The following is a 19,052-nucleotide window of genomic DNA, read 5'->3' on the forward strand; positions in this document are numbered from 1 at the left end:
TGCTGCTGTGGGCAGAGCACAAACCCCTGCCCTGCTTTTTATTTTATTTTATTTTATTTTATTTTATTTTATTTTATTTTATTTTATTTTATTTTATTTTATTTTAATTCAATTAATTAACATATAATGTATTATTAGTTTCAGGGGTAGAGTTCAGTGATTCATCAGTTGCATGTAACACCCATGCTCATTACATCATGTGCCCTCCTTAATGCCCATCACCCAGTTACCGCATCCTTCCAGCAACCCTCAGCTTGTTTCCTATCATTAACAGGATTTCATCCTGTTTTATTTTTCCTCTCTTCCTCTAAGTTCCTCTGTTTTGTTTCTTAAATTCCACCCATGAGTGAAATCATATGACAGTTGTCTTTCTTATTTCGCTTAACATGATACCCTCTAGTTCCATCATGTTGTTGCAAATGATCTCATTTTTTTGATGGCTGAGTAACATTCCATTGTGCGCATGTATGTATATGTGTGTGTGCATGTGTGTATGTACATATACATACATATACATATATGTACCACATCTTCTTTAGCCATTCATGTGGACATCTGGGCTCCCTCCATGGTTTGGCTATTGTGGACATTGCTGCTAGAAACATTAGGGTGCAGGTGCCCCTTCAAATCACTGTGTTTGTACCTTTGGGGTAAATACCTAGTAGTGCAATTACTGGGTCATAGGGTAGCTCTATTTTCTTTTTCTTTCTTTTTTTTTTTTTTTTTTAAGATTTTATTTATTTATTCATGAGAGACAGAAAGAGACAGAGGGAGGCAGAGACACAGGCAGAGGGAGAAGCAGGCTCCATACAGGGAGCCCAACGTGGGACTCAGTCGCCGGCCTCCAGGATCACACCCTGGACTGCAGGCGGCGCTAAACCGCTGTGCCACTGGGGCTGCCTGGTAGCTCTATTTTCAACTTTTTGAGGAACCTCTATACTGTTTTCCAGAGTAGCTGTACCACCTTGCATTCCCACCAACAGTGTTAAGAGAGTTCCTGTTTCTCCATATTCTTGCCAACATCTCATCTGTTGTTTCCTGAGTTGTTAATTTTAACAGTTCTCACTGGTGGTATCTCATTGTGGTTTTGATTTGTATTTCCCTGATGCCAAGTGATGTGTAACATTTTTTCATGTGTCTCTTGGCCATCTGTATGTCTTCTTTGGAGAAATGTCTGTTCATGTCTTCTGCCCACTTCTTGACTGGATTATTTATTATTTGGGTATTGAGTTTGATAAGTTCTTTATAGATCTTGGATACTAGCTCTTTATCTGATGTCATTTGCAAATATCTTCTCCCATTCTGTAGTTGTCTTTTGATTTGTCTACTGTTTGCTTTGCTGTGCAGAAACTTTTTATCTTAAGTCCCAACAGTTCATTTTTGCTTTTGTTTTCCTTGCTATTAGAGACGTGTCTAGCTGAGGTCAAAAAGGTTGCTGCCTGTGTTCTCCTCTATGATTCTGATGGATTCTTGTCTCACATTTAGATCTTTCATCCATTTTGAGTTTATCTTTGTGTATGGTGAAAGAGAGTGGTCTAGTTTCATTCTTTTACATGTGTCTGTCCAATTTTCCCAGCGCCATTTATTGAAGACACTGTCTTTTTTCCAGTCGATATTCTTTCTTGTTTTGTCAAAGATTAGTTGACCAGAGTTGAGGGTCCATTTCTGGGTCTCTCTTATGTTCCAGTGATCTGCGTGTCTGTTTTTTTTTGTGCCAGTACTATACTGTCTTGATGATCTCAGCTTTGTAATACAGCTTGAAATCTGGCATTGTGATGCCTCCAGCCCTGGTTTTCTTTTTAAACATTCTTCTGGCTATTCAGGATATTTTCTGGTTCCATACAAATTTTAGAATTATTTGTTCCAGCTCTGTGAAAATGTTGATGGTATTTTGATAGGGATTGCATTGAACGTGTAAATTGCCTGTGTAGCATAGACATTTTCACAATATTCATTCTTCCAATATGGATTGGAATGTTTTTCCATTTCTTTATGTCTTCCTCAATTTCTTTCATAAGTGTTCTATAGTTTTCAGAGTACAGATCCTTTACTGCTTTCATTATGTTTATTTCCAGATATCTTGTGGTTTTTGGTGCAATTTTAAATGGGATTAATTCCTTAATTTCTCTTTCTTCTGTCTCATTGTTAGTGTATAGAAATGCAACTGACTTCTGTCCATTGACTTTATATCCTGTCACTTTGCTGAATTACTCTCTGAGTTCTAGCAATTTTGGATTGGATCTTTTGGATTTTCCACATAGAATATCATGTCATTTGCAAGAGTGAGAGTTTGACTTCTTTGGCTGTTTGGATGCCTTTTATTTCTTTTTGTTGTCTGATTGCTGAGGCTAGGGCTTCTAGTACTATATTGAACACAAGTGGTGGGAGTGGACATCCCTGTCATATTCCTGACCTTAGGGGAAAAGCTCAGTTTTTCCCCCTTGAGAATGATCATTGTGGGCTTTTCATAGATGGCTTTTATGTTATTGAGATATGTTCCCTCTACCCCTGTACTGTGGAGAGTTTTCATCAATAAAGGATGCTGTATTTTGTTAAATGCTTTTTCTGCATCTATTAAGAGGATCCTGTGGTTCTTGTCCTTTCTTTTATTAACATGGTGTATCACATTGATTGATTTTCAGATGTTGAACTACCCTTGCAGCCCAGGAGTAAATCCTATGTGGTTGGGGTGAATAATCCTTTAAATGTTGTAGCCAAATCCTATTGGCTAGTATCTTGGTGAGATTTTTACATCCATGTTCGTCAGGGATATTGGTCTGTAACATGTCCTGCTTTCAACCTGGCACTTTCCTGTCTCCTTATTCTAGGAGTATCCACTCCACTTACCATAACTGACAGAGTGAGGGATGGACAAACAGATGGACATTCCGCAAGAATAGGGGATCCCTGAGTATCAAGTACCCTGCTTCTTGTCCTTTGAAGCCTCAGGTTCCAGCGGTTCCAGAGGCTGCTAAGAAAGCTTGAATGAATGTTTTCTTTTGGGGGTGTGGGGGGCATTGAATCAAAGATAGTGGTGCTGAGTTAGTTCTTTTGCTACTCGGGTAGGATTTTCATAGACTTGGAAAGCATACAGGCATCGTTTCCTCCTTGGCAGAGTATGCTACATGAGAGAAAAAAGACATCTCCTGTGAAACTTCCAGGAAAATGAGCTGCGTTTCTCAGACATGGCTGGGCTCTCTGTCGTCTCCAAGGGATGAAACTTGAAGCCTTTTAGGAAGTGAATACCTGTCATAGAAGAGAAAGCAAGAATTGAAAGAGTGGATTGGACATGTGTTCTTGTACCAAATCTTGTAAAAGATTTGGGGACAGCATTTAGATGTGGCTTTTTATTTTTATTTTATTTTATTTTTTTAAAGTATTTTTTTTAATTTTTATTTATTTGTGATAGTTACAGCGAGAGAGAGAGAGAGAGAGAGAGAGAGGCAGAGACACAAGCAGGCTCCATGCACCGGGAGCCCGACGTGGGATTCGATCCCGGGTCTCCAGGATTGCGCCCTGGGCCAAAGGCAGGCGCTAAACCACTGTGCCACCCAGGGATCCCCCTAGATGTGGCTTTTTAAAGTGGCAACAAGTCCCAAAGCAACTTGTCTGTAACACCACTTGTAGGGGACCAGGCTCAGGCCTTGGTTGTGGGTCTGTGTCCCAGGTCAGCCCCTCGAGGACTTAACACCTCAAACAAGTTATCTACTCTTTGTAAACCCCGGTTCCTGCTCTTTTCTGTAAAATGGGCTCAAACCTTCTGGAAGCATTTTGAGGACCAAATGAACCTTCTGATTCCAGGGAGAACATGCAGACCTGTTTCTGGCTGAATGTTTTATCCCTGAGCACAGGGACTTCTGACTTGCCCCAGAAGCTTATAGCCTGACATGTTTTTCCTGCTCCTCCTCCCTTTCCACCAACAGCTGCGACACAGTCCTCAGCAGACAGAGAAATGAGAAAAATACCAAATAATGGGAACCTGAAGATGACAAAGGTGGCGTACCCCCTGGGGCTGTTCATTTGCCTGTTCATCTATGTTGCCTACATCAAGTGGCACTGGGCCTCCGCCACCCAGGCCTTCTTCAGCATCACTGAGGTGGCCTCGGGGGCCCGGAGGGGCCAGCAAGCTCACAGCCCCCCAGGAACAGCTGCACGTGGTCACGAGGTTTTCTATGGCATCATGTTTGACGCAGGAAGCACTGGCACCCGTGTCCATATCTTCCAGTTCACCCGGCAGCCTGGAGGTATGCTGGGCAGAAAGCCTTGGCCATTCACTACTTGGTTCTCCTGGCTCATGGCAGAGCTCTTGGGGTCTCTTCCACATACAGACAGTGGTTTCTCAGTGGGTGGGCTGGGTGCCCTGCCTTGGACTCACTTGGGAGCTTGTCAAAAATGCAGGTTCCCAGAGAGGCTGGCTCAGCCTTGGGTTGGGGCCCAGGAATCTAAATATCTCAGGAGCCTCAGACTGTCCTTACTCACACTAGTGTCTGGTGACTGCCTAAGGCCAGCTGAGATCCCCAAGGGTGTTGTGGCCTGTCCTGTCCCAGCATTCAGCAGCAATTCAGGTGGCTGGGATCATAACATAGGCCGGAAGCTGCATTGGGAGAATTTAAGGCAGGAAGTTGCCCCGACTAAAGCTTGTATGAGACAGAGTCTGGGAAAGTCATGGACTAGCAAGGACCTGGGACCTAGGCTGATGTGGTGCTGCCCAGTGGGTCCAGTCAGAGGGGGGGTTGACAGATGAGAGTGGCCTCAGCAGTGAGTGGGGAGTTGGAGCTTGAGCCTCATTATAACCTGAAGGTAGGGGCCAGGCTTCTAGCAGGAGGGAGGAGGGAATTTGTATATGCTCTCCTGAGCTGCTCCTCTGGGGACATCCAGCCACTGCCCTGCTTTGCATGTTGTCCCTTCCCCTTTTGGTCTCCTTTCCTGGCCCCTGGTACCCTGCAGCCTTGAGGGTCATCCTCTGGCTTCTGGCCATGAGTGTCCCACCCCCGCCCGACTGCTCAGTAGGTCCACTGGCCGCAGCTGGTTCTTTGTCGACCCTTGATACCTTTTGAGTAGACACTGAGCTGGTGCAACAGATTCCGTTAGTCACTCTCTCCTAAGCTGTCATGCATGTCTTATTTACTTTTCATCTGCTTTATTTTTTAACTCAGTCCACTAGTTAAACTTTTATATGCCAGACCTACCTACCTTCAAAAGTGATTTTTAAGCTTTTAAGACAACTTGTCAGCATGTAATCCTTTAATAGCTGTCTGTGTTCTGATGTTTTATCTCCAAAGAAATGTCCTTTTAAAAAGTTCTGTCCCTGATCTTTCCTCTTGGGTCTTCATGTCCAGATTTGGGTCAGCATCCCTTGGCCACCAGTGTGCCTCTGAACACTCCCTTGCTGTATGCACATGGATTCAGGCCCCATATAACTTAAGACACTTCTTTAAAAAAGAAGAGAGAAATACATGTTCTTTAGAACATATACTACGTCCATCCCAGGATAGAGAAATAACTTTTATATTTGTGGTTTGGATCATCTACCCTGCTCCTCTGTTGATTTAATGAGAATTAACCATGTTAAAATTTAGCAGTTTAGATGGCTATAATTTTGTATGTAAATCATAGTTCAGTAAAGTTTTTTTGTTTTTTTTTAACAGTTCTGACAAAAGCGTCAGGTAGAACATCGTGTTTATTTGAGCTAAAGAGGCAGCATTCCAGTCATGCTAGGATTGGTCTGATTTCAGATGTCTGCCTTTCAAAAGGGTGGCTAACCATAATTGCATATATTCACATATTCATGTATATGTTCATAGCTGTACTTTTTTTTAAACGTGTTTTCTCCTTAGAAACTCCCACTTTGACCCATGAGACCTTCAAAGCACTGAAGCCAGGTCTTTCTGCTTATGCTGATGATGTTGAAAAGGTAATGATTTTGTCTCATGTCTTTTTGTTCTTCAGATTTGTCTTCCAACTGTGCAGTTTGTTAAAGCCAACTCCCTTTCTCTTGAGTACGTAGGCCTTCTTCACAGAGGAAAACATCTCTGATGGTGCTGCTCTGGGACATTTCCTGCTATCTAGGGTGGTCTAATGAGGGAAACTGGTACAGTGCATGAGGCACTGACTGCTGTCTCTACACCAGGCATGCCACCCAGAAGTGTCAGTGCCATTCAAAAGCACAAAGGCTACAAAGTGGCAAAAAGCAATATTTGAGAGTTTAACCTGTTTTTGTTTCAGTTCCTCCAATTGAAGATGACAAAAGTTGACTAAAACAAAAAAAAATTGAAGTTAAAAATGTATTATGCAAAATCCACAAAATCAAATAAGTGTAAAGTAATTTACTTAAACTGTCAAATAATGATTTTCATAAATTTGTAGCTTTTACACTTCTCAAGTCCTTAAAGCTTACAGCTGCACTAATACAGGACACCTGTATTAGTATTTCTGCTAAGGCACTGATCAAACAGACCAGGTAGTAATATAGCTATAAGTTCCTTTTGATTCAGGCGTGTCTTAAAAGCCAATACATCGGGGTGCCTGGGTGACTCAGTTAAGCATCTGCCTTCAGCTCAGGTCATGATCCTAGGGTGCTGGGATCAAGCCCCACCTTTGGCTCCCTGCTCAGTGGGGAGTCTGCCTCTCATTCTCCCACTGCTGTCTCTCTCTCTCAAATAAATAAAATCTTAAAAAGCTAGTACATCTTTTTTGCCCACAGGTTCATCTTGATCTCAGACAGTGAAGTCATGGCCTGCTTACCTGTGGCTTGGTTAAAAAACAAATTGGAAACAAAAATTGTGGGATGCGTGGGTGGCTCAGTGGTTGAATGTGCCTTTGGCTCAGGGCATGATCCTGGATTCCCAGGATCAAGTCCCACATCGGATTCCTTGCATGGAGTTGCTTCTCCTCCCTCTGCCTATATCTCTGCCTCTGTTTTTGTGTCTCTCTTGAATAAATAAAATCTTTAAAAAAAAAAAAGAAAAAGAAAAATTGAAATGAGTGATGCTAGAGTAACTATAAGGTAACACATGAGTAAATTAGATAGCTTTAGAATAAATTCATAGGATTTTTTAAATTATACTTGTAGTAGGCAGTACACATTCAAGTGGGACATATTTCACAGCTTCACAAAGCAGATGGTGTGAAGTCCCCTCCTGTTTCAGTCTCCCCAAAGAAGGCTGAGGTCCCCAGTTTCTTATGTGTCCTTCAAGGGCTAGTTGACATACCTGTGAGCAAATGCATCTATAGTCTTCCACCTCTTTATCTTATATATGTAATAGAGTGGCATTCACATTGTTATGTTACTGGGCTTTTGTCCCTCAACAATATAACAGATTATTATCAGAATGTGAAGAGCCTCCTTGATTTTTTTTTTTTTTTTTTTTGGCAATGATATTGTAGTGTGTGCAGGTTCATTGAATTTATGGAACCAGTCCCCTCCTGAAGGATGTTCAGATAATGTCTAATGTTTTACTGTTAAAGGTATAGCAAAGGCTATAGTTGGTCACCTTATATGAACTTCATTACCCACACATGCAAGGGCATCCATCTCAGATGAATTCTTAGAATGAGATTCCTGAGTAAAAGAAATGTATGTTTTCTCCTTGGACAGACATTGCCAAATTGTTCCCATAGCATTGTACCTGTCGGTGATGTCCAGGGGAGTCACAGCTCATCTTTACCAAAGTTGTTACTCACCTCTGCACTGACATACAGGTCTTAGCCAGCTTTAGGATCCCAAGTGTTCTGGCAGGTATAAATGATTCCTCTGGGATTTTCACTGTGAGGAACCCCAGAATTCATTCATGATGTCCAGGGGAGTCACAGCTCATCTGAGGTCACCAGTGGGGTTCTGGTTGCCAGAGTGTAGAACAACAGGACTCTTCTTTTTTTTTTTTCAATAATAAATTTATTTTTTATTGGTGTTCAATTTGCCAACATACAGAATAACACCCAGTGCTTATCCCGTCAAGTGCCCCCCTCAGTGCCCATCACCCATTCACCCCCACCCCCCGCCCTCCTCCCCTTCCACCACCCCTAGTTCGTTTCCCAGAGTTAGGAGTCTTTATGTTCTGTCTCCCTTTCTGATATTTCCCACACATTTCTTCTCCCTTCCCTTATATTCCCTTTCACTATTATCTCTATTCCCCAAATGAATGAGAACATACAGTGTTTGTCCTTCTCCGATTGACTTACTTCACTCAGCATAATACCCTCCAGTTCCATCCACGTTGAAGCAAATGGTGGGTATTTGTCGTTTCTAATGGCTGAGTAGTATCCCATTGTATACATAGACCACATCTTCTTTATCCATTCATCTTTCGATCGACACGGAGGCTCCTTCCACAGTTTGGCTATTGTGGCCATTGCTGCTAGAAACATCGGGGTGCAGGTGTCCCGGAGTTTCATTGCATCTGAATCTTTGGGGTAAATCCCCAACAGTGCAATTGCTGGGTCGTAGGGCAGGTCTATTTTTAACTCTTTGAGGAACCTCCACACAGTTTTCCAGAGTGGCTGCACCAGTTCACATTCCCACCAACAGTGTAAGAGGGTTCCCTTTTCTCCACATCCTCTCCAACATTTGTGGTTTCCTGCCTTGTTAATTTTCCCCATTCTCACTGGTGTGAGGGGGTATCTCATTGTGGTTTTGACTTGTATTTCCCTGATGGCAAGTGATGCAGAGCATTTTCTCATGTGCATGTTGGCCATGTCTATGTCTTCCTCTGTGAGATTTCTCTTCATGTCTTTTGCCCATTTCATGATTGGATTGTTTGTTTCTTTGGTGTTGAGTTTGAGAAGTTCTTTATAGATCTTGGAAACTAGCCCTTTATCTGATACGTCATTTGCAAATATCTTCTCCCATTCTGTAGGTTGTCTTTTAGTTTTGTTGACTGTATCAACAGGACTCTTCTTATGTGTCCTCACCCCACCATGCTCCACAGTCAGGGGTGCTCTGTGCCAGCCTGGGCTCTGGGCCCCTCCAACTCGCAGCACCACTTAACTCATTTTCTGCCAATTTGGAAAATTAGAAGAAAATGTATTTCTAAGTTGATAAAACCAAAAGAGTTGGTGGAGCATTTGTGACCCTATATGCTGAACTTTGACAGACCCTACTTTTACCATATTCACAGAGCACTTCAGGAATTCAGGAATTACTGGATGTTGCTAAACAAGACATTCCTTTTGACTTCTGGAAGGCCACCCCCTTGGTCCTCAAGGCCACAGCTGGTTTACGTCTGTTACCAGGAGAAAAGGCTCAGAAGTTACTGCGAAAGGTGATCTTACCTGTTTCCCCCTGGGGTGGGTAGCTTCTGATAACTGAAAACACCAAAGATTCAGCCAGTGTCTGAACAGTCCAACAGGCTATGTAGAAGCTTCCTGAAGAAGAAAATACATCAGAATGTTAACAGCAGCACCTTTAGCTCTTCCTGTTTTCTAGAACGAACTGGTGTTGTGTAATAACAGCAACTTTGTTTTAAGAATACACTGAAGCCTTTTGAAGGGCTTCCTTCAGTGCAAAGACTAGATGCTTATAGAGGGCCATGGAAGCCCAGGTTCCTGCCGCCTCATCTCCAGCTCTCCATGTTCTCATGGAAACTTCTTTTGGTTTCTGGTTCTTCTTTTGCTCTGATGCACAGATATAACTGCTGAGGAGGCCTTTGCCCTTCTTCTGCCCAGGTCTAGCCCTCACCTGGCTGGGATTGACACCAGGCAGCCCTGCAGAAGGGTTCTATTTCTTACAGGTGCCTGGATAGTTCTTACTGTCAGGCAAATGAGGGAAACTGCCTTCAAAAACTCAGTCCCTCTCATGCTCTGCACTGTTTTTAAACTATGCAGCCGCTAAATGATGAATTGTTGCACATTGGTCAGGATCCCTTGTGAGAGTTACCCTTACATGCTCAGGTCAGAACGTGGGCCATAGTGCGATTGAGATGTGCAGATACCAAAGGTTCTTTGTGTCAGTACTTGCTCAAAAATGGGGAAGCAAAGGCACCCAGAGGCAGCTGCTCACTGCTTTCACCTCCCCGGTGCAAGGTTTTCCTGGGTCCCAGGCTGAGCTCTGCCTTGAGGGGTTTCCAGTGCCTCATCTCCAGTCTAAAGCAAGGCAGTGTTTGGGGGCCCAGCACACTCAAGGTGCCCCTGAGCTCTTCCAGCCCAGTGTGGCTCTAAGACAGGGCTCTTCAGAATAGCATCTACCTCTGCCAGCACAGGCAGTAGATAAGGGATACCACTTGCAGAGGACTACAGAACTATAAAAGAAAAAAATAAGCTTTGTTATTTCACAGCACCAGCTAACGCCCTCTGCTGTTTTGTTACGATCTGCTAAAAGCACAGTGTAATTGGGAGCTTTGAGTTTAGATTGTAAAATATAAAGATGTGTCTCCCTTTACATCTAGGTGAAAGAAGTGTTTAAGGCATCACCCTTCCTTGTAGGAGAGGACTGTGTTTCCATCATGAATGGAACAGATGAAGGTAGGATCTCCAGAAGCTCTCTGTTGTGATGAGGCTGTCCTGGGAGACGGACCATGTGCAGGGCTGCTGTTGGCATCCCAAGGGGGTGCTTTCTCCTTGGTCAGAAGTGGGCAAGCAAGAACTAAAGTGATGGCCCTACTCCATTCACAGTTTAACTGTCTCCGAGGAGCTTTGGGGGACCAATATTAGAGACAGTGTCATCTTGACTAGCTCCAAATCTGGCACAGGTGAAGTTTCTGAAAACAGATGTTTTCAGCTTTAAGAAAATTTAGGGAGAATCTCCAATTGCTATACATTTAGAAGTTTGCTATTACATTGTTAATGCTGAGAGAGAGATCATCAGGTGCTTCACCAGCCCCTGATTTTTAAAATATGACGAAGGAAGGGGAGAGCAACATTTGGTTCTCTTCAAAAAGAGGAAGTTCATGATAAAGAATAGGAAGCAGAGACATTTGGCAGAGTGCTGTAGTGTTTTAGTTTGGCATCTTCTGGAACAGTCTGTCAGAAACTGTTGGGTGACTTGACGACTGATGCCTCTTCTGTAGCTGGTCTGAGGGAGGAGTGAAGGACACTCACTTCGAACTCCTAGAATCTAAAAGTGGTCATTTGAGTGCATGTTTCCTTTACAGCATCTCAGGTGGTTCATGTGCTGTGACCTTTTCTTGTAGGTGTTTCAGCATGGATCACTGTCAACTTCCTAACAGGTACATTCTCCCCACCCCACCCCACCCCCAAAGCTCACAGATCACAGGTGCCATTCTGGACAACAAAGGTCTCATATCCACCCTTTAAAATAACCCGCTGGGTTTCTCCAGTGTTGCTGGCCCAGTGTAGGGCAGGTAGGGCACACATCGACCTTGCAGATAAAAATGCTAGGAAAAGTAGCTTCTCTGTAGGCCTGGTTTTCTCCAGCATAACTCCTGCCCCTTCTTCTGCAGCTTCCTCTGCCAGGGACCCCATCCTCTCCTGTCTGAGGGAAGTCATGAATAAAACCAGTCATACCTTAGGTATTAAATGGGGTAGGAATGCTCGTCACTAGAATTGAATTCCTCTGCTCTAGGTAGAGCAGGAAACAAACTTCTGTTCTTGGAACAAGGTGGTAAGGAGTCATTTTTCTTAGATTATTCTCAGTACTGGTTGATTTTTGTCCCTTTATTGTAATCATGGCAAAGAATAATGTGTGTGTGACATATGTATGAAAAAGAAGTTGTGTAGCAGAATTTGCCCCCTGTGGGGTGGAGAGCCATGTTAGGGGACAGGTTAGGAGTGCGGTGCTGCAGAAGGCATACCTCTGGGCATGAAGGGACATCGGGGATGTCGGTGTCTCTGGGGGTGAGCCGTGATATGGCAGGTCCCACGTCTCTGCTAAAGGTCAGTGTTGTCCTGTTGTTTAAATTAAAGCCACAGCTGGCGGAGCCACGTTCATGTCCCTTAAACGTCTGTATCCTTCCATGAAGATTGTTAAATACCCACAGCTGTTCTCTGTTTTTCTTTCCACTGAGGTGGGGGGTTGGTTCCTGAACTCTTCACTTTTTCGGCTATTCTCATCTATTTACTAAAGTGACATTACTGTGTTGGTTTCTACTTACTGTGCTCCAGGCAGTTTGAAAACCCCTGGAAGGAGCAGTGTGGGTATGCTGGATTTGGGCGGCGGATCCACGCAGATCACCTTCCTTCCAAGAGTTGAGGTAACTGGCCCCTGCCTCCCCACTGTGGCCCCCACCCTCCAAAGGCCACCTACCCCCCCAGGAGTGTAGCCCCTCAGGAGAAGCCCGTTGATCTGGTACGTCTAGACCTGTGCAGTCAGTTCTTGTCCTCCAGGCCAGATTCATTCACAGTCAGTACTTTTACACTTGATTTTAACTCTGCCTGGGGGAAATAAATGGACATTTTATTTTTAGTGGAGTGATAGATTAGATACTACCTGGAATCCTCAAGGCCATAGGATGTGAGATGCCCCTCCTCCCCCAGGGAAAGCCAAAGAAGGGGCCTGGCTCCTAGTCTGGCTCCCAGAAGGGGAGAGAACCTCAAGCCCTGTGTGATAGGACATTGTGAAGAGATGAAAACACTTCTAATCTAGACCATCTGCTGCTTTAAGCACAGTGCCTTCCTCACCCACCACTTTTTTATTATTATTTTTAATTTTTAATGGAAGAGCATTTAAATTTACTCATAATTGTCTTGCTTGGGCCATATTTGTCAGAATGGTAAATGTTACTTATAAGAAGAAAAAACATTTCATTTTGGACACTTTTAGGTTTTCATTTTAGACATTTTATTTTTCATGGCTTGTTCAATCTCTTTTGCAACATGTCACCCAGTGAAAAACTAATTTAATTGAATACATCTATGAATATACTGGTGTTTTCAAATGAGAGGTCAACAGGAAGGATAGCACCCCTCATGTTCTTCTTCAGGACACCCTCCAGACCTCCCCACCTGGCTACTTGACGTCACTCCAGATGTTTAATCGGACCTACAAGCTCTATTCTTACAGGTTTGTTTTGGGAGTGGGGGTGAGGGGGCTGCCCATCCAGGAATGTGGCTCAGCTAGGCCTGTGCAGTAACCAGAGCCCCTGGTCAGGAACAGGAAACCCCCTTGCTTGAGACTCTTCCTCCAGCACTTCCTCCTCCCTTATGACACCTTCCTCTCCTGCTTTCTCCCTGCTTCATTTTTCAATTCACCTACAGTAAAATTTCATTTCTTATTTTGTGTGTGCTTATTTTGCTCTGCTTTGGAGGAGGTTTCTCAAAGGTGGGAAAGAGGCCATGGATTCTGCAGGAATTTTCTGGGCCATCTGTTTACCACCTGGCACCTTCAGGACATTCTTGATGTAAAGCATACATACTCCATAAAGATGAGGGAGCATGTGTCCTTCACTGGCATCCACTGCTCCTAGGCAAGCTCCTGTCAAGTAATAAATGCCCAAAACTCCACAAAGGGAGGCTTCTCGAAACAGAAAATCTGCCTTGCCACAGGTTTCCCCTCTCTCCCACTTGTTTTGGATTCAGGCCAGGTGAACATACTTGAGGCAGAATTGAAGATATTACCAGGCACTTCCCATGACAGGCCAGCCCCCCTTACCCAGGATTTTCTTTCTACAGCTACCTGGGGCTTGGACTGATGTCAGCGCGGCTCGCAATTCTGGGTGGCATGGAGGGGAAACCTGGTGAGTAGAATGAGAGTTCAGAGCCCTCCCTCCTTGCTCAGCAGGCTTGAGGAACCCCTCAGGAAAGATGTTCCTGCCTGCTACCGTCCCAGCAACCCAGTGGGCCCTGGTTCGCAGGACTAGGGGAGCCCAGGGGGGATGTGTGTGGAAGAATGTGCCCCACAGCTCGTTGCCACTATGATGGTGACAGATGGTGATATGTTTTACCTGTGTGTATATGCTAAGTTATTTTTTAGAAGGAAGAGATGCTAGAGAATTCATTTCTCAAACACTGAGCTCTGCAATTTTAGCTACCAAGTAACTGTGTTTAGTCGTCTGCTGCATTTGGAGTGGACTGGTTCTTAAGGATCCAAAGGAAACCTTATTCTTCATGACAGTACAGGACGGGACATGATTCTGTGGCTGCTGCCATGGAGCTGGGGATTGTTTTTCCCTCATTACAGTTATTCTAATGTTGTGAGAATGTCCCTCCATTTTCTCTTGCTCTGTGAAAGGATCATTAAACATGGACTTGGCCCTTCCTACAGAGAACTAGACTAGAGACAGAGCCTATATCAGGTTAGGATGTTTCCTTCCAGGTCTTCTCTGATCTTTCCTGGCTGAGGAGATGGTGCTGGCCACCAGGGTACATGAACTCATAGGAGGTATTAGGGGATCACCGTGCCCCAATTTGGAAATAGGGAGTGCTGCTCTAAGGCTGGCATTGGCCTGTCGTTCCTGATAATGTCAATCCAAAGACTTTAACCCATGCCCCTGGTCCAGACGTGAGCATGTGAGCCCATGTGTACCCTCCAGCCACATGTCGTTCCCTCAGGCCTGACTCTCCTTGCCGCACACCTGCTCCCCTCCACAGGCCTAGCACTTCTCTGCACTTCTTCCAAGGGCCTGGTGGTTCTGACAGGCGGTAATATTCAACCGGAATTTTTGTTTTTCATGTATATCTTCACTTATCTTCATGTATATGTTCACTTATTTCAAATACTGGTATTTAATCTCATTATGGAATTCCCTCTGTTGCAAACCAAAAACATGTCCATATCTCAGAAACACCTGCAGCCTTCACTCTGGGGCTGGAAAACCCCAATTTAGCCAGCAGGAAGAAGGCAGGTACCCATTTGCCTGTCCATGGCTAGCCTTAAAATCCCATCAGCTGCATGAACATATGGGGCTGTATGTAATACCTGCCAAGAAGGGTATGGACAGCTTTCTGCCCCAGAGGAAACATCTCCCTGTTGTGTTATCTGTTGTTGCACAACAAATACACACCAAACTAAGTGGTTGAAACAGCAGTCATTTTATTACAGTATCTTGTGAGGGCACAGGCTTGAGCTGGGCAGTGCCTCTCCTGGGACCCCTAAGGTCTTGTGTAGTGACAGCTGGGGTGGCTGGGTGAATGTCTTATACCTCACTGCTCCTCCACGTGGCCTCCTCCATCAGAGCAGCCTGCATTTTCCCTGGCAGCTTGGGAAGGAAGACTGCCCTAAAGTCACGTGCCATCATATCCCTGTACATTCCGCTGGTGAGAGCAGGCCCAGGCCAGAATCAAGTGCAGGCATAGGGACTCACTTCTCAGCATGCACGTCCTTGAGAGGTGGCATTGTGGGGCCAGCCTTGGAGGCCAGCCAGCATGCTTCCTTTGTTATTTGTGGGGCCCCAGATTTTGTGTTGTGGGGTAGCACAAAAACATGGCATGGTGGCATTGTCCGGGGCCTGCCATGTTACTTGCAGCCTCATTCATCTATAAAACTGGGTGCTGTTGGCTCCCCTTCTATTAGAGTGGTTGTGACAATTGACCAAACAGCACTTGGCCCAATGACTGAACCCTGAAGCCCCCTCAGTGCATGTAAGTTGGAATTGGCTATGTCTCTAGAACTGAAGAGGCTGGGGTAGCTTCTGTGATAGAGAAAGGCTTGCCTCTACTAGTTGAGCTGGAATGTTTCCACAGGTCAAGTCTCATCTGGCAAAAGGAAGTGTGTTTCCTTTGGGCCCCCCCAATCTCCAGTACCTTCATTACTAGTTTTCGGGAGGAAATAATTTACTCCTGCCCTTCAAGATTCTTTTGACCTGTCTATTAAGTTGACATAAGACAGATTAATATAAGAAAAACAAATTTAATTCTGTATGTACAGGAGCTCCATAAGAATATGACACCCAAAAACAAGTCAGGCAATTGACGCTTATATGTTGTCTTGAACTAAGGGGGAGAAGAGGGGTCTAGGGCTTTAAAGGGGGGAGGATAATACATAGTACAATAAGAAGAGCAGATGTTTGGTCATTAGATGTTTGCCCTTCCATATAGAGGTCATTCTTAAAAACTTCTCTCTGGTAACAGCTGTCTTTCTGGGCCAAACCCCATATTTAAATTCTTTTAGGTAGTTCAGAGAAAGGTAAATGTTTTTCTTGAATCAGCTGGGTCTTGATTGCCTTTAGCTCAAAATAGTCTGCATCCCAAAGTGGCATATTTTGGGATGATGTATTCTACTTCCTCTCAGTCCTGTCTTTGAAATTTCCCTAAGAAGTTTCACAGTCCAGGCACATGGGTGGCTCAGTGGTTAGGCATCTGTCTTTGGCTCAGTGTGATCCCGGGGTCCTGGGATCAAGTCCTGCATCAGGATCCTTGCAGGGAGCCTGCTTCTCCCTCTGTGAATGTCTTTGTCTCTCTTTCTGTGTCTCTTATGAATAAATAAATAAAATCCTAAAAAAAAAAAAAAAGTCACAGTCCAGAATTCAAGCTGCCAGATTGCTCCATCTCACTGAACCAGGCTCCTAGTCCCGATAATAGATGGGTTCATTTAGACCGTTGTGTCTCATTTCAGGAGGTGGTGATGCAGGGAGGGTTCACAAAGTTAGGCCTCTGGTACCAGAAATCAGTTATTTAATAAAAAAAATAATGGTTAATGATTGGAACAGATTATAATCCCAGTTACTGTGTTCTGAAGGCAGACATTTGGAAAGATTTCTAGATGTCTGGCTTGAAGCACCTTCAGACAGAGTGAGGGTAGGCAGAGGCAAACTGATAGGTTTTCCTGTTGCAGTTTGAATGTCTTTGGTGATCTTTCTGATTGGTCCATACAGCAGTAGGCATGAAGATTATCCATACATGAACTGTTGTGGTTTCTCTCAGGTGAATATCAAATCATCCAGCCTAGGTTGCATGGCTTTGAAAAAAAGGCAATTTTAGTTCTCAGTGATTCCAAATCAAAGGGGAGGGAGAAAAACTGGAAATGTTGGTTCGGAGAGTTACAGCCAAATACCAGAGGAAAGTAAAATAATGAGGATCCAGTCCAAGTTACAGGCAGACAACAAAACCTCGAAGACGGCAGGAGTAGAATCTCATACCTATAGTGTATACCGTGGTTTCTACTGAAACAGTTTTTCTTTGCACAGTCACCCCGTTTCTACCAAAGATAAGTAAGACTAATTTATTTGCAGATTAAGTCTAGTTTCAATAAATTTGGTCTGATTACTTGCATAAGTGCAGCAAGAATAGGGATAGACTATTTAGGCTCTTTTAATCCTCTTTGCTGGAACTTTTCATAAGGAATCTCCAGTTGAAGTTTTTAAAAGCCTGTTGAAGCTAGAAAGTCAAACCTAGGCCATTAGACTTTACCTCCAATACCTGTAGATTTGAGTGAATTCCTTTCTTTAGATCTCCAAAAATATCTCTTGTGCCTGCCAGGAAACAACCTTTTTAACTCACCTGGTAAGGATGGTAGGAACCCTGCAAGCAAGGTACCAGGCTGTTTTTTCCATGGGGCTTCATTGGCTTCATAAAGTCAGCCTTAGTTCCTTCAAGCTGTCTGGTCATTTCTGAATTTACACATATCCTTCTCAAATATGACATTCCAGTCAAAGCCTTTGCAGTATAACCAGTGTTTCCAGTTGTGTGTGGATACACAAGAACAGATTCTTACTAAACTCATGCACATAACTGCATGAGGTGCATTGCCAGGAGAATAAGAATATTCACTGAGTTTTCTTTTTTTTTTTTCCTAAAGATTTTATTTATTTATTCATGAGAGACACAGAGAGAGAGAGAGGCAGAGACACAGGCAGGGGGAGAAGCAGGCTCCATGCAGGGAGCCCAACGTGGGACTCGGTCCCAGGTCTCCAGGATCAGGCCCTGGACTGAAGGTGGCACTAAACCACTGAGCCACCCGGGCTACCCTCACTGGGTTTTCAAATTGTGGAAGGATCAGATAGAAAAAGTAAAAAATTTCCTTAAATCTGGAAAAACAAAACATAAAAGAACAGGCAGTGTTTCAAACAACTCATAAAAATGATAATCTTCCTACTCAGTTTGATCAGTTCTATGTACTTAATAATTGTTCCCCTTAAATCCAGTTTTCCCTTTAGTTCTGGAAATTCATAGCCAAGCCCAGTTTTATGGTCTTTAAGGTTTTCAGAAACCTCCAGGTTTCTGACAAATTTTTGACAAGTTCACCTGTCCGAAGTCCTTTTCTTGAATCTCCTTGAAGAAAAGTGCTTTTGCAGGAACACTTTCACAAAACATCAGAGTGAAACTGTAAGTGACAAAAGACTTAAAATGCCCATTGTAAAAGATCTGATGAGAGTTCACTGTAGCAGACCTGACAAGTCTGGTTATTTCTGTGGTATGCAATATTTTAAGTTAACAGCTAGAATTATGATTGATAACATTATACCAGGGCATATCAGAATTTTAGGAATTTCATAAAACTTCTGTAATACTTATGCTAATTGTTGGACTGGTGAGACTGGGGACCTCAAAATGGCCGACCCAAGGCCAGCAACCTCCCAACAACTCCGCCCTACCCCCATCTTCCCGCCAACGCCACCTTGCTGCCCCACCCCCATCTTCCTGCCAATGGCGCTTGCCGCCCTACCCTAACTTAGCTTACGAAACCCTAACCCTTGCCCTAACCAGAAAAAAAAAAAAAAAACAAGACCAGGAAAAGACTGAAAACCTGAAAAACACCACCAAATAAGGAAACCTCACCCCATATTTCCCTACCAACCCTCCCGCCAAAAACTCCTCATAAACCCTCCTGCGACCTGCCTGGGGGTGACTCTCCTGGCCCACGACTCCCCTGCTCTCTCTCTCTCCCCTGCGGGCTGTGGAACCTCACCCCAGAGTGTATCCCATTAAAAGCCTTTTTCGACCAACTTTTGCCTGGCCTCTCTCTTTCATTTCACTACTAACCGGATTAAACCTGACACTAATAACGTTTACGTATATAGTATAACCTAAAATTTTTCATCACTTTCTTGACATGCTTAATAGGTATTTAACATACTAGATAAACTCCGTGTAACATCTCTTTTTATAAAGAGAGAGAGCATATTTTTTAGATGTCCTAGGGGCCCTCTTGAAAATCTCAAACTGAGTTTAAGGGCATAAAAGATTTCATTTAGAATTTGATTTTGGAAATTTGTCAAAAATTT

The 19,052-nt window shown here is 43.8% G+C and overlaps 1 protein-coding gene across 6 annotated transcripts in view; it reads left to right on the top strand.

Annotated features, from left to right (window-relative positions):
- ENTPD6 (ectonucleoside triphosphate diphosphohydrolase 6) overlaps positions 1-19,052 on the top strand; it is a 45,390-nt gene that overhangs the window by 12,670 nt on the left and 13,668 nt on the right. For all 6 annotated transcript variants that reach the window (XM_041734383.1, XM_041734382.1, XM_041734380.1 and 3 more), the window contains 8 exons: positions 3,924-4,244; positions 5,838-5,914; positions 9,117-9,260; positions 10,383-10,458; positions 11,127-11,162; positions 12,058-12,146; positions 12,876-12,955; positions 13,564-13,628. In XM_041734383.1, the coding sequence (XP_041590317.1) occupies positions 3,953-4,244; positions 5,838-5,914; positions 9,117-9,260; positions 10,383-10,458; positions 11,127-11,162; positions 12,058-12,146; positions 12,876-12,955; positions 13,564-13,628 (859 nt within the window). In that variant the 5' untranslated portion in view covers positions 3,924-3,952. The remainder of the gene's footprint in view (positions 1-3,923; positions 4,245-5,837; positions 5,915-9,116; positions 9,261-10,382; positions 10,459-11,126; positions 11,163-12,057; positions 12,147-12,875; positions 12,956-13,563; positions 13,629-19,052) is intronic.

The sequence above is a fragment of the Vulpes lagopus genome, chromosome 19 (genome assembly GCF_018345385.1).
Source record: "Vulpes lagopus strain Blue_001 chromosome 19, ASM1834538v1, whole genome shotgun sequence".
NCBI lineage: Eukaryota > Metazoa > Chordata > Mammalia > Carnivora > Canidae > Vulpes > Vulpes lagopus.